We start from the raw sequence: 11,812 nt of genomic DNA, 5'->3' as shown, positions 1-11,812 counted from the left end.
ATTACATTTTCCAGCATAATTATTGTGTCAGTTGAGCTCCCAAATTTTGATATTAATTGTTTCACTTGCAAAGGCAACATCAACATATTAGTTTGTCAAACCTCTGGAAAATTGAGGGGAAGCTCATAGTTTTAATTAGAGATTATCAACCTATGCTTCTCTTTTATTCTATCTTCTGCTTATTTTCTACCAGCCAGAAGGACTGGGCAAGTTTTATTTCCTATAATAGGTTTTAAGAGAGGAACTAATGGATTTCTTTAAAGTGTGATTTTAAATTATATACCACTTACACTCCTCAATCCTTACTTCAAACTCTAGAATGCAAACTCTTTGAAGGCCTGGACCTTAAATGCTTGGTTGAAAACTATATTCCCAGCACCAAAGACAATGCTTGGAACAAAGTACCAGTGAATAAATGCTGTTTCTCCTCCTACTGAGATTCACTGTTTTAAAGTAAAATCTCTTTCCCTCTCCCCCAACCATCTTATCTATTTCTCTCCCTCTCTCTCACACATATATATATATACACAGACATACACACACACAGAAGCCTTGTTATACACTATGGCATTTTCCCCATGAAAAAATACATAAACCATGGAAGTTTGGTTAAAATGTACCATTAAGAGAAGTTTTGGACAGACTTTTTATATTATGTAATTATCATCAAGTCACCTCTCTGTCTAAGCTTTAACCTTCCCTGTGCCACAGATTCACCTGATCAGGGCTTGGGACACAGGGCTAATCTATGAGCCGTGAGTCTGATGGATTGCAAAAGCATGATAGGACATTCTCCAATATTGCTCATTCAATACTTTTTATTTTGTGGCTAACCTTTTTCTACTAGAAAAAATATTATTTTCCTTTTTATTGTAAGTTGTTTATATCTACTTAAGTCTGATTTTGTTCTAGATTGGAACCGTGACTTCCCTATGGAACAGTTAGGTTCTGTTTTATAAATACAAATCAATAGGATAACTGAATTCAGTACAATGACTTACTAGGCTCTGTAACCTTGGGAAAGGTACTGAACATATCAGATAAAGTCTGATATGAGAATAATAATAGCACCTTCCTCCTGGGTTGTAAGGATTAAATGAGATGTGGAAGGCTTAGTTTACTTTCATTATTATAATCTCTGAGGGGCTGATAGACTAACAGCCATGATGACCAAGTACCTAAACAAATTCATCACCACTACAAGTCATCTTTTTACTTTCTTTCTAAGAAGCCACTCTCCCTGACTCCATCCACAGAGTAGAAATTCACAACAGGTATGCTCTGTGGATCCTATTTTATCCCCAAGCATGCATTTTTCCTGCAGAGTTTAGATAACATTTCTGGTTGCTTCTGGCTGGGTAATGTCATTTAGGATAGTCATTCATCTGGCCCCCTGCATTTCTTTTTACAGCCTATGTAACATCCTTACCTCATTTGGTTCCTTAAAGAGTCTTGGCTGGCTGGGGACTGGATCCTTCGTTTTAGTTTGTCAAAAATTCCTACCCATAGGGGATGAGCACCCAATTCTAGGGGCATGCTGGGCTGGAGCATCTGTGCCTGGCCTTTTCATCTATGCAGCTTGCCGCTAATTGCTAAGTTTCTCCTACTGAAACAAAATCATACCCCCATTTCTCCCCCTCACATCTCCCACTCCCCTGTTAATTATCAGTTCTGGAATTAAACTGCTTGCCTCTCCTGCTGTTGCCATGACAACAGTTGGCCTGCACCTGCCGCTGGGTGAACAGTATCTCTTTCAGAAGAGGCGATGGCAGTTGCTGGCTCCACAAAAGCCAGGGAGTAAACTAATGTTTACCTGTTTGAGAGAGAAGTTCCTGTTCATTCCACCTTAGGCATTTTCCTGGCAAGCTCCACCTCCTCTTCCTTCTCAGATAAACTGCTTGCTGGCATTCAACAAAGAAAATGAAAATTTTTTTCCTGATAAAAATGCCAAATCCCTGTTGGCTTGTCACAATTCTGTCCATTAGCTTTACTTATTTCAGCCAAGAGGTTAGAAGATAGGAATCTTCCATCTCCTAAGAAAGGCAATATTGTATAGTATAGTAGCTGAAAGCACAGAATTTTAAGCCTGATCGATCTGGGTTCTAATCCTGGTTGAGTAACTCTGTAACTATGTGACCATGGCTCAATCACTTAAACTCCTATAATATTAATTTCTTCAAATAACTATACCTCACAGGATCATTTTAAAGCTTTACAATAATATATGTAGGTCTAGTTCCTATTTAATGTCCAACACATAAGCAGACATCACTATTACTGCTGCTTACTGTTAATCCTAGACAATCCTGAAAGTCAAGGCAAAGGTGGGTGAGTTTTAACTGGCCCTTGTCTGAGGGATAAAACAGCACACTGCCCCTATAGCATCTAGACCAAGATGCACCTAGCAGCCAGGGGCAGCTGAGAAATGCTTCTCTCCTCACATTCACTGCAATTCTGTCAGTAACTCTTTCTCTGTACTGTTTTTCTCATGCTCAACCTCACTTTCCTTTAAATAGAATTGATGGAACTAGAGGGAAAGGAGACATGTACTCACCAAGGAAACAAAATGCTTTTCTGTTTTACAACCACGTTGCAACCTACGTTGAACAATTGGTAGTGGTGGTAAGGAGTAGGAGGAATGAAGCATTTATCTAAGAAACTGTTTTTCTTCCCTGAAATCCCTGCTTATGGATAAAAAAAGTACTTCTTTTATGAACCTATAACCACTCATAGTTAGGTCCTGTGTCCAAACAACCACGAGCACATGAATGTTGGTGTTCGGCAAGCCCCTTCCGATTGAGGGTTCCCCAGTTTTATCTCAGCCTTTGGCCACCTTCCTTAAAGGTTGGAAGCTATCTCCCTCCAGTCACTGGCTCTAAACTTCATTCCAACTCGGGGGGAAAAAAGAAAAATAATAATAAACCAAAACAAAGAACACACCAGCTTCTGTTCCCAGCATCTGTTACAGATGCCTGATGTAGGTTTCTGGGTAGAAAGATAAATGCAGTCTTGGAAGCTATGTGGAAAATGAAATTATTGCCCTGTTGCATGCCTCTCACTGGAAGTAAGAAGATCCTAGAGACCAGCAGGTTCCTCCTAAAATAAAAAAGTTGCCCCTAACAACAATTTTGCTGTGGCCGCCACAGGTGAGAGGGGCATAACCAAAGACATCAAATTTACTTATTCTTAAAAAACAGAGTGGAGTTTTGTGACTTCCTAAAATCTATTATGTTCAGTGCCAGTTCAAAACGGCTCTGAAGACAAGGAAGAAGAGAACTTAGGCTCCAGCAGACTCTTCAGCACTGGATCTAACTCAGGGACAACTGTGACATCAATTCAGTTCTTTGACTAGCTTTTAACACATCGATAGCCTTAAATCTATTTGGAAAATGTTGGTACTTTAGTATTCCTTCTCTCCATTAATCTAGAAGGAACTAGATAATGACTTTCCAAACTTGATTTTAAGTTAGAGGAAGGCAGGAACTGTCAAAAAATGGGGGAATAAACAAGATACAAATCAAACAAACAGTTCCCTTTACAACTACTTTATTTTAGCTGCTTGTTTTTCCATCTAAAAGAGGAAACCAAAAAGAGAATACTCTCAATGCTTCATGCATCTTTGTCCTTTAAGTAGAAGATGTGCTATTTTGATGGGGAAACTGAGGCATAAGGAAAAGCAAAAATTTACCCATGACAAATCATGAGACGTGACTACAGGAAGAAACTCACCAGATTCAGAAGTTTGTCCATTTCTTCTATAGACAGGACAATGCTGTAGTCCAGAGGTGAAGTTTGACAGGAAATGGTCTGACTTCCCAGCATCTGTTACAGATGCCTGATGTACCACGTTTTGGTACTTCAACGTGGACTCACCCACCGTTTCACCTCATCTCCTGCCAGAGTCCACTTGTGTAGTTACTCACCATTCCCCACACAGCACATGCATTTTCACTCCTGAGCCTTTAGACATGCTGGTCTCTCTGTTTGAATGGTCTTCCCACACTTTCTATCTGGAAAAGCCTACTCCTGCCCATCCTTTAAAGAGTAGCACAAATGAGATCTGCTCTAATTCTCTATTCTGAGCTAGTTATATCCTACTCTATATTGAACTTATTTATTATAGTGCAGTGATTAAGAGCCCACATTATCGTGTCCCACAAGCCTGAAGGCCGGCTCTACCATTTTTGGTGTACTAACCTCATGTATGTATAGCCTCTCTGTGATTGTTTTCTAACCTCAGATGAGAAATGAAGATAATATATTAACCACTTACTAAGATTGCCGTAAAAAATAAATGAAATGATATATGTAAATGTTTAAAATACTTCTAGCACATAGTTGGCATTTAATAAATACTTCTTTATAATAATTTATAATTACACCATGTAATAATAATTATTATATTACACTTACATGTGAAATTAAAGCTATTTAATTAGTTCTCTTTCTTTCAAACTCAACTTTGAGATCGTTAAAGGCAGGAACAGTCTTTATCATCTTCACATCTCTGAGGCCTAGCATGGGGCCTGACAACACAGCTGACAGTAAAAAATGTTTGTGAGCAAATGAATGAAAGAATTCCTTTGCAATCTTTCCTGCTTAAGAAGTTAGAAAACAGAGCTCCTAGAAGTGAATGGTATCCTGATAAGCTCTGAGGCCAAAGATATAAACAAGATTAGCCTGTCAAACATCATAACTACTGTACTGGATGACAAACAAAAGTTGGTTAGAGTAAAACCACAGCATACAAAGTGACATCCAGGCCCCTTCCTACTAGGCCTTTTTCCTTAGCATTATGAAACCAGAAAAGGCAGGTGGGTATATTATAACAGGCTGCTCCTGGTCAGCATTTCCTGTGTGAGGCAAATGGAATAAGCTAGAGGCTCCTTGGACAAATTTTCCAGCTGTGAATAATTCTCTGGTTATATACACACACACACAAAATAAAGTTGTGATTCTCACAGCCAAATATCTGAAAACCAATTACTTTAGCAAGGAGGCTTGCTTTTATTATAGACAGGCAGCACAATGCATAGTATGGTATCCTCCTTTATTTGGGTGAATAAAGATACGCAATCCACATCAGCAGTGGAAAACAAAGCCAGCCCAGGCTCCCTAGCAGAGAAATATGGTAGTTAAGAGACTCTATGCTGAAGGCCAACTAAGATGTGGGAACTCCACTTCTGTAGACTAAGCAGCCCTGACGGTTCCAGTCCATGTCACAAGTATCAAAGCCATTTTCTTTGGCTTCCAGCTAGGTCTTCTGAAGTGAAGATAATGCAAAAGCCAAACCATGAATTTGCAATGAGTGGGCAAAAGAAACCTAAGTGTATCATTGACTCAGTTCCCTCTTATCTCTACAAACTAAGTCATCTGGAAGAGAAATGCCATATCTAAGAACACATGGTTATTATTTTAGAGTGGGGGGAAAAAGAATACCTGCTATACAACCCCCTAATTTTTTTAAAAAATTAAGATTTTAAAAAACCTACCAAGTTACAGAATCTGTAAGTAGAATCTTTCTATTCCATATTTGATATAAGACTATATTCCTCCACACAACTATATCCCAAAAAACTGGGTGGGAAGCAGGGGGAAAAAGACTAGCATTTATAGGGAAATAAAAACAGACTATGAAGCAGCAAAGAGGCTGAATGATTTGCCCAAGGTCACTGTCAGTCGTAGGCAGACCAAGAATAGAAGGTAGGTCTGCTGGCCTTTCTGAGCCCCTCCTCCTCTAGAACTTGCTGCCTGTTTGATCACAGAATCAGCATGGGTCAGATTCACACTGATCTCAGCAGGAGCTTTTTGCCTGAATTAAGAGCCAGCTCTGAAGATGAAAAATTCTTCAGAAGTCCCAAGTATGGCTGTCACTATTAAAAAGCCATTTTCCTCTTAGCTAAAAAAAAAAAAAAATCACAGAAAATCTCACCAGCAAATCAAACTTTAATATTGATCTTGCTCCTTTCTACTCTGACACAAGAGTTGATGGGTCCTTCCCTCTCACTTCCTCCCACTACACAACAGCTTTCTAGGCAGCAGATCCTACTGCCACCCCGTCTCTTGGAATATATATTACTTCTCAACAGGCTCCCTGCAGGAGTAGAGAAGGAGCCAATCTGTGAGGGAGCAAACACAAGATCTCCAATTATAGCATAGAGAAGACAGAAAATTGCTACCCGAAGTATAAATTACTTCTTTTGCTTGAAAAAAAAAAAAGAATCACTCTGGGTTTCAAAGACACCCTCTTAATAGATGACTTCACAGTAGTTAATATCCATGTTCTACATATCAGGACTTTTGCTTCTCCACACTCTCTAAGAACCCTTGCCATCAATATGACTGTATCCTGGATTTGAAGAGTAAACTACTACCAGATGGGAGGGCAACAGGCAGCTATTCTATGGGCCAAAGGAAGGCTTGGTTGGCTGCTCCTCAAGATGTCAATAAGCACTTCTTTTGCTGCTGACCCTCAGAGGACACTATGTGAAGATCAAATAAAGAAATATCCCTTTATAATGACAGAGGCAAAGGAGAGGAGAAGCAGTTTGTAGAAAACAGAGGCCACAGTGATTCAATGTCAAAGCAAGTAAGAACTACCAAGTTAAAGGGACAAGACCAAAGTGACCCTCTGAGGACTGTGGGTGAATTCTCTTGGCTTTCACTTGGGGTCACAGAGAGAAGTGTGCTGGCCTCTTGGAGACTGTCTGAATGGTGGGTTAGGGCCCAAGCCCTGAAACCAGACAAACCAGATGACGTTAAAGTCCTAGCTCTGCCACTTATGAGCTATGTGATCCAAGGCATTAACATTTCTGAGCATTAATTTCCTTGTTTTACAAGTAGGATAATCACTACATAAAAGCTTTACGTGAGGATTAAATGAGAATACATATAAAGCAAACTGTTCAAAGTAAACTTTCAATAGCTATGATCATTACTGTTGTTAATTAGCAGGACACCTACACAATAAAATTCAGGGCAAGAAAAAGATATGACCAAAAGTACAAATATTTGGCCACCTCATGTCAAACGGCTTGAGAAATCAAAACTGAAGAAGAAAGAAGGCAGAGAGACTCCAGCTAGTAAGAAGGAAACAAAAACACAGATGTAATACAGACCAATACATTTCAATAGGGCAGAATTTTTCTTTGTTCCTGCCACCATGGACAGTGGTTGGAATCCAATTCTCCCTGAACTTCTGTGCAAACTGTGGGAAGTGACTGTGTGGAAGGAATGCTAGCAAGGGAGACACAGGTATAATAATCCAAGCAGACCTGGGACTCAGGCTCTCTAGATTAATTTCTCTTCCATAGCCTGTGCAAGACGACCCATATTTCCTTTCTGTCTCCCATACACATCAAACTCTCATTTAATACTGTCAGCAATAAACAAGCCTCAGGAAGAAAACTCTGTTTGGCTTACTGAGATGGTAAAGTGTCTATCGTAAATAAGAGAACTTCCTGATCAAAGGCAACCTGCCCTGAAGTGTTAATTGAAATAAACGAAGCCAAATGGTAGTTCAACACAAGCAAACTGAGTGGAACCAACAAGTATGAATTTAAAGGTTAAAAAGAAAATTTGACTCCTCTTGCTGCCAAATTGCAGCATATTTTTCAAGTGTTCGTTATACCAAAAAGGGTTCTGTCAAGTCCCAGTTTAATAGAATCCCTGCTGACACCATGGCAGCCTGGTTTGGGGGAAACAGCTTGATATCGTGGTTGCGAGTACAGAAATTCTATGCTTTAACCACTATCTTCTCAAAATGACAAGAAGCTATCAGCAATTAAATTATAAAGCCCGTCTCTCACACTGAATAGTACCTTTGAAGGGAGTTAGTCTTCATAAGGTCCCTGTATTCTTCTAATCAACGAGACTGGCATGTGACCATACAGGCGAAATGAGAGTGTTCATCCTAATCAGGCTCTCCCAAGACAGAAATGCCACTTCTACCCTGTGGAGTCTGCACATTACATCTCTAAGGTGTCTTCTTTATATTGGTCTTGTTTGAACTCTTTTTCTGGTGAAAAATAAAAAGGTCTAGGGCTCTGCTTAAGCTGGATTTTAAGGAGCTAGAGCTAGTCTTGAGAGAAGAGGTGGAGTGCCAATGAAATAATTTAAAGAGTGTGTCTAAACCAAAGGTCTATGCAAAATGGTGAAAACTTAGTCAATAACTAGAGAAGTTGTTGATTTAGGCTTTTATCATCGCTAGCCTAGTCTAACTAGTCTCCCAAGCTCTACTGTTTAAAATTCCTGAATGTCTTCCCACTGCCTGCAGGACGGGGTTCAAATACCTTAAGGAGGCCTATAAGGTCCTAAATGGTCTAGACTCCTTCCTTTCTTTCATCCACTGTTCTCTTGTCTAGAGCTTTTCCATAAGTTGATCCCTAGAACAACCCATACCCCTGCTCCTCCTGTGTCTGCCTCCTCATTTTTCAGAACTCTGTTTATATATAACCTTTTCCAGTATGCCTCCCCTTATCCTCCAAGACTGACTTAGAAACCCTTCTTAAAGTAGCCAAAACTTCCCTTATCATAGCACATTCCCCACCGTATAAGTGCCTGGTCATATGCTCATCTCTCCCACTAGACTTAGGATCCATAGGGTCAGGGACCATGTCTGTTTTAGTTACCATTATACATACAGTGTATAGCACAGTGCCTCTCATATAGTAGGGCCATAAGAAAGGGAAGGAGGAAGAGAGAAAAAAAAAGGAAGGGAGGGAGGGCTTGTTTCTGAGAATGGCTGGAAGATGAAGTCTGAAGGGATTCCCTGAGACTCTGTAGGCTTAAAGCAGGGTACCTGCGGCTTTACCACAGTAGACAAGGAGCTAGTCTAGGCTGAGAACCACAGTTCTCAAAGGGAGGGAAGTACCACGAGATACAGATGTGAGGATAACATTTGGAATTATGAAAGAGGCTCCAGATGTGGGACAGGATAAAGAAAGAGAAAGAGAGAGAAAGAAAGAGAGAAAGAAAGAAAGAGAGAAAGAAGGGAGGGAGGGAGGGAGGGAGGGAGGGAGGGAGGGAGGGAGGGAGGGAGGGAGGGAGGGAGGGAGGGAGGGAGGGAAAGGACTGTATTTGTTCATTTGCAAATAAAACCAAAGAAGGGCCGGATCCGGACTCCACAGTCAAGTAACCTTGGACAATTTATCTAGCTTCTTTTAATGAGAAATCTAAACTAGATTAGTGATTTTCAAACTGAGTTCTGAGGAAACCTAGGTTTCTGCACAAGTCCCTCGAGGTCTATTGTAATGAAGAGAGGAGGTGCACCAACAGATGTGGCCCCCAACTTTAACCAGAGAAAAATTGTTTTTTATACATTAGGGTTCTACTTAAAGCCCACTTGAAAAAAAGGGTGTTTCTGCTATAACTAAAGTTCTGAACAACAGTGGTCTGATGACCTTCCTAATGCCTCCCGGCCTTAGCAGTCCTTGATTCTATGTGACAGAGAGGACCCATCTGGACCTTGTATTTTACTTTATACAGATGCCCCTCAATTGTGCTGATGGCCCAGCTACATCCTGTGCTCACTGTCTGAGCAGAATGACAGGAAAGGTAAGTATACCAAAGTCTAGGTTCACTGAGAGGCTGAGGCCAAAATGAAATGCACTTTTAAATTCCATTGATGATACAGAAGCACAAAGGAGCAATTTTTTTTACCTAAATAAAATTTTGTGTACCTATGATCTAGGATTCATTGTATAGATGTCTTGAGTCGGACAGAGAGATATTATAGGTCAGAAATAAATAATATTGGATCCAGAGCCCATTAGAAAAAACCTACCCAATTCCATTCAAGAACAATGCAAAGTTTATCTAGTCAGTCCACCTGAGAGCCTAATTACCATTCAAATACATGCCCCTCTTCTTAACAGATATTCTGAATGTGCTATAGAATAAAGCAAAGTTACTGTCATTATATACTTTAAAGTCTACCTTTATCTGAAGGTTACAGGCAGGAAATGGCATAGATGGGGAAGGAGATGGGAATCTTACAAAATAAGATCTTCAAAGCCCTGGCTTAAGATGGAGATCCCTTTTTTCTGTGCTGTTCCTTGGCTGACCTTATTTCACAGGGCATTAAAAGGCCACAATGTCACTCTACTTCAATTCTGAGAACAGACAAGCAGCAATAATGTGATCTTACCTGGGTCCTTCCTCATCACCCTGAAAGAAACAAAAAGAAACAGCATTAGAAATCAACATTGGTAGACGGATTTAGACTTCTTTTCCTTCTCCTTTCCCAACCTGAAAGCAGGGCTTGTGCATTTATTATAAAAAGAGACAAACCAGTAGACACCTAAGGGCTAAGACAAGGGCTAATATAATCCTGTGTTCAAACTGCCCAACAAAGGTGAACTGATAATTTGGCCTTGCAAGCGGAGATGTGAATGCACAGACCTAGGAGGCCTAAATAATAGCTTTGCTGTTTTACTTGTATGGTTGGCAATATTTAGTTCTCAGCAACTGAGAGCCCAAAATAGGTCTTAGACAAAAGCTGACCAGCTCCCAAAGTATCAAGCTTTTTCCCTCAAAGACTCATTTCTGCCTTGGTCTAGAATTTTTTTCTCCAAAGAGAAACATAGCAACTCTAATATATAGCACACTGTGGTGGAAAGGGTACTAACTGGGACTCTGGGAAACTGGGATTCTAGTCCATGCTCTGTTGTTACTTATTAGTGATGTGCCCTGGGGAAAACGAATTAATCTGGACCTTGGTCTTCTCTGTAAAAGGGCAGTTCTGGCATTTGATGATCCAGATCATTCTCAGCCAAACAATGGCTTTTCTGTTTTTCTTGTTCACTCTGCAAAAACAATGTGTGAGTGTTATTTTTCCAGGTATTGCATTCTCTGATCCTAGCTTTATCAGTGATCACAGAACATTTCAACGAGCCTCTCTTGTCCAAACCAGATTTTTCACATGACTCTCAAGTCTTTTCCAAGTGACCTCACTCATCATTTTGATAACAGGGTATCTTTTAAATCCTCCCCTTTAGCCATTCAGGGTTGTTCTCAATAGAGAATGTATCTTCTAGTTGTTAACTTCCCAGAGAACTTTTTTATTTGATTGATTGATTGATTGTTTCTATTGGTATATATAAGAATGAGCTCTGAAGTCAGACACTCTGGGTTCAAATCTTGACTCCATCACTTGCTTGCTGTGTTACCCTGGTCAAATTATTTTGCTTCTCTTAACATCTATTTCCTAATTTGTAAAATGAGGATAATAATTGTCCCTGTATCACAGAATGAATGTGAGCATTAAATAAAATAATGTGTATAAACATCAAACACAATGCTGAAGATATAGGATGTACTTAATAAAAGTTATTTTATCAATATCAGTAACAATTCAGTATCATTCATTAAGAAGCAACTCCATATAGGTGCTAAGGGTAAAAGATAAATAACCCATAATAATCTAACCTCTTAGTAGCTCCCATTGAGAAGAAACAGACAAAAACAGGAGAAAATGAACTATGACTAAATGTGTTAAGGGCTCTATCAAAGACATAGCAGAATGCAGCGAGAGCTAGAGTGAAGTGAGAAACACTGCCTCTCCTGGAGACGGGGGGTATGGCTTCACAGAGAAAGCGCCATTTATATTGGCCCTTGAAGGATAAGCAGGATTTCCCCAGGCTGACAACAGAAGATAAGTAGGAAGGGCACTGGAGAGCAAGAGCAAAGGCACAGCAGTTTAAAAAAAAAAGGTATGGTTGAGGAATTCTGAGTTTTGTGAAACTAGAGAACTAGGGAATGGGGATGTGCATGTGTATGTCTTGGGCAGGGGCTGTGGGGATAGCAATGGTGT

At 40.0% G+C, this 11,812-nt stretch overlaps 1 protein-coding gene across 3 annotated transcripts in view; it reads right to left on the bottom strand.

The window, feature by feature from the left end:
• The window catches only part of TRIM44 (tripartite motif containing 44), an 83,656-nt gene that overhangs the window by 34,818 nt on the left and 37,026 nt on the right, over positions 1-11,812 (bottom strand). For 2 of the 3 annotated variants that reach the window (XM_081154564.1, XM_081154565.1), the window contains exon 4: positions 10,148-10,167. In XM_081154564.1, coding sequence (XP_081010690.1) covers positions 10,148-10,167 — 20 coding nt within the window. Of the gene's footprint in view, positions 1-878; positions 1,902-10,147; positions 10,168-11,812 lie in introns of those variants that run through there. The other variant, XM_081154566.1, reaches the window with a different exon arrangement.

This window comes from Miniopterus schreibersii, assembly GCF_964146895.1.
Source record: "Miniopterus schreibersii genome assembly, chromosome: 12".
NCBI classification, from domain to species: domain Eukaryota; kingdom Metazoa; phylum Chordata; class Mammalia; order Chiroptera; family Miniopteridae; genus Miniopterus; species Miniopterus schreibersii.
This window is presented reverse-complemented; position numbering and strand designations above follow the sequence as displayed.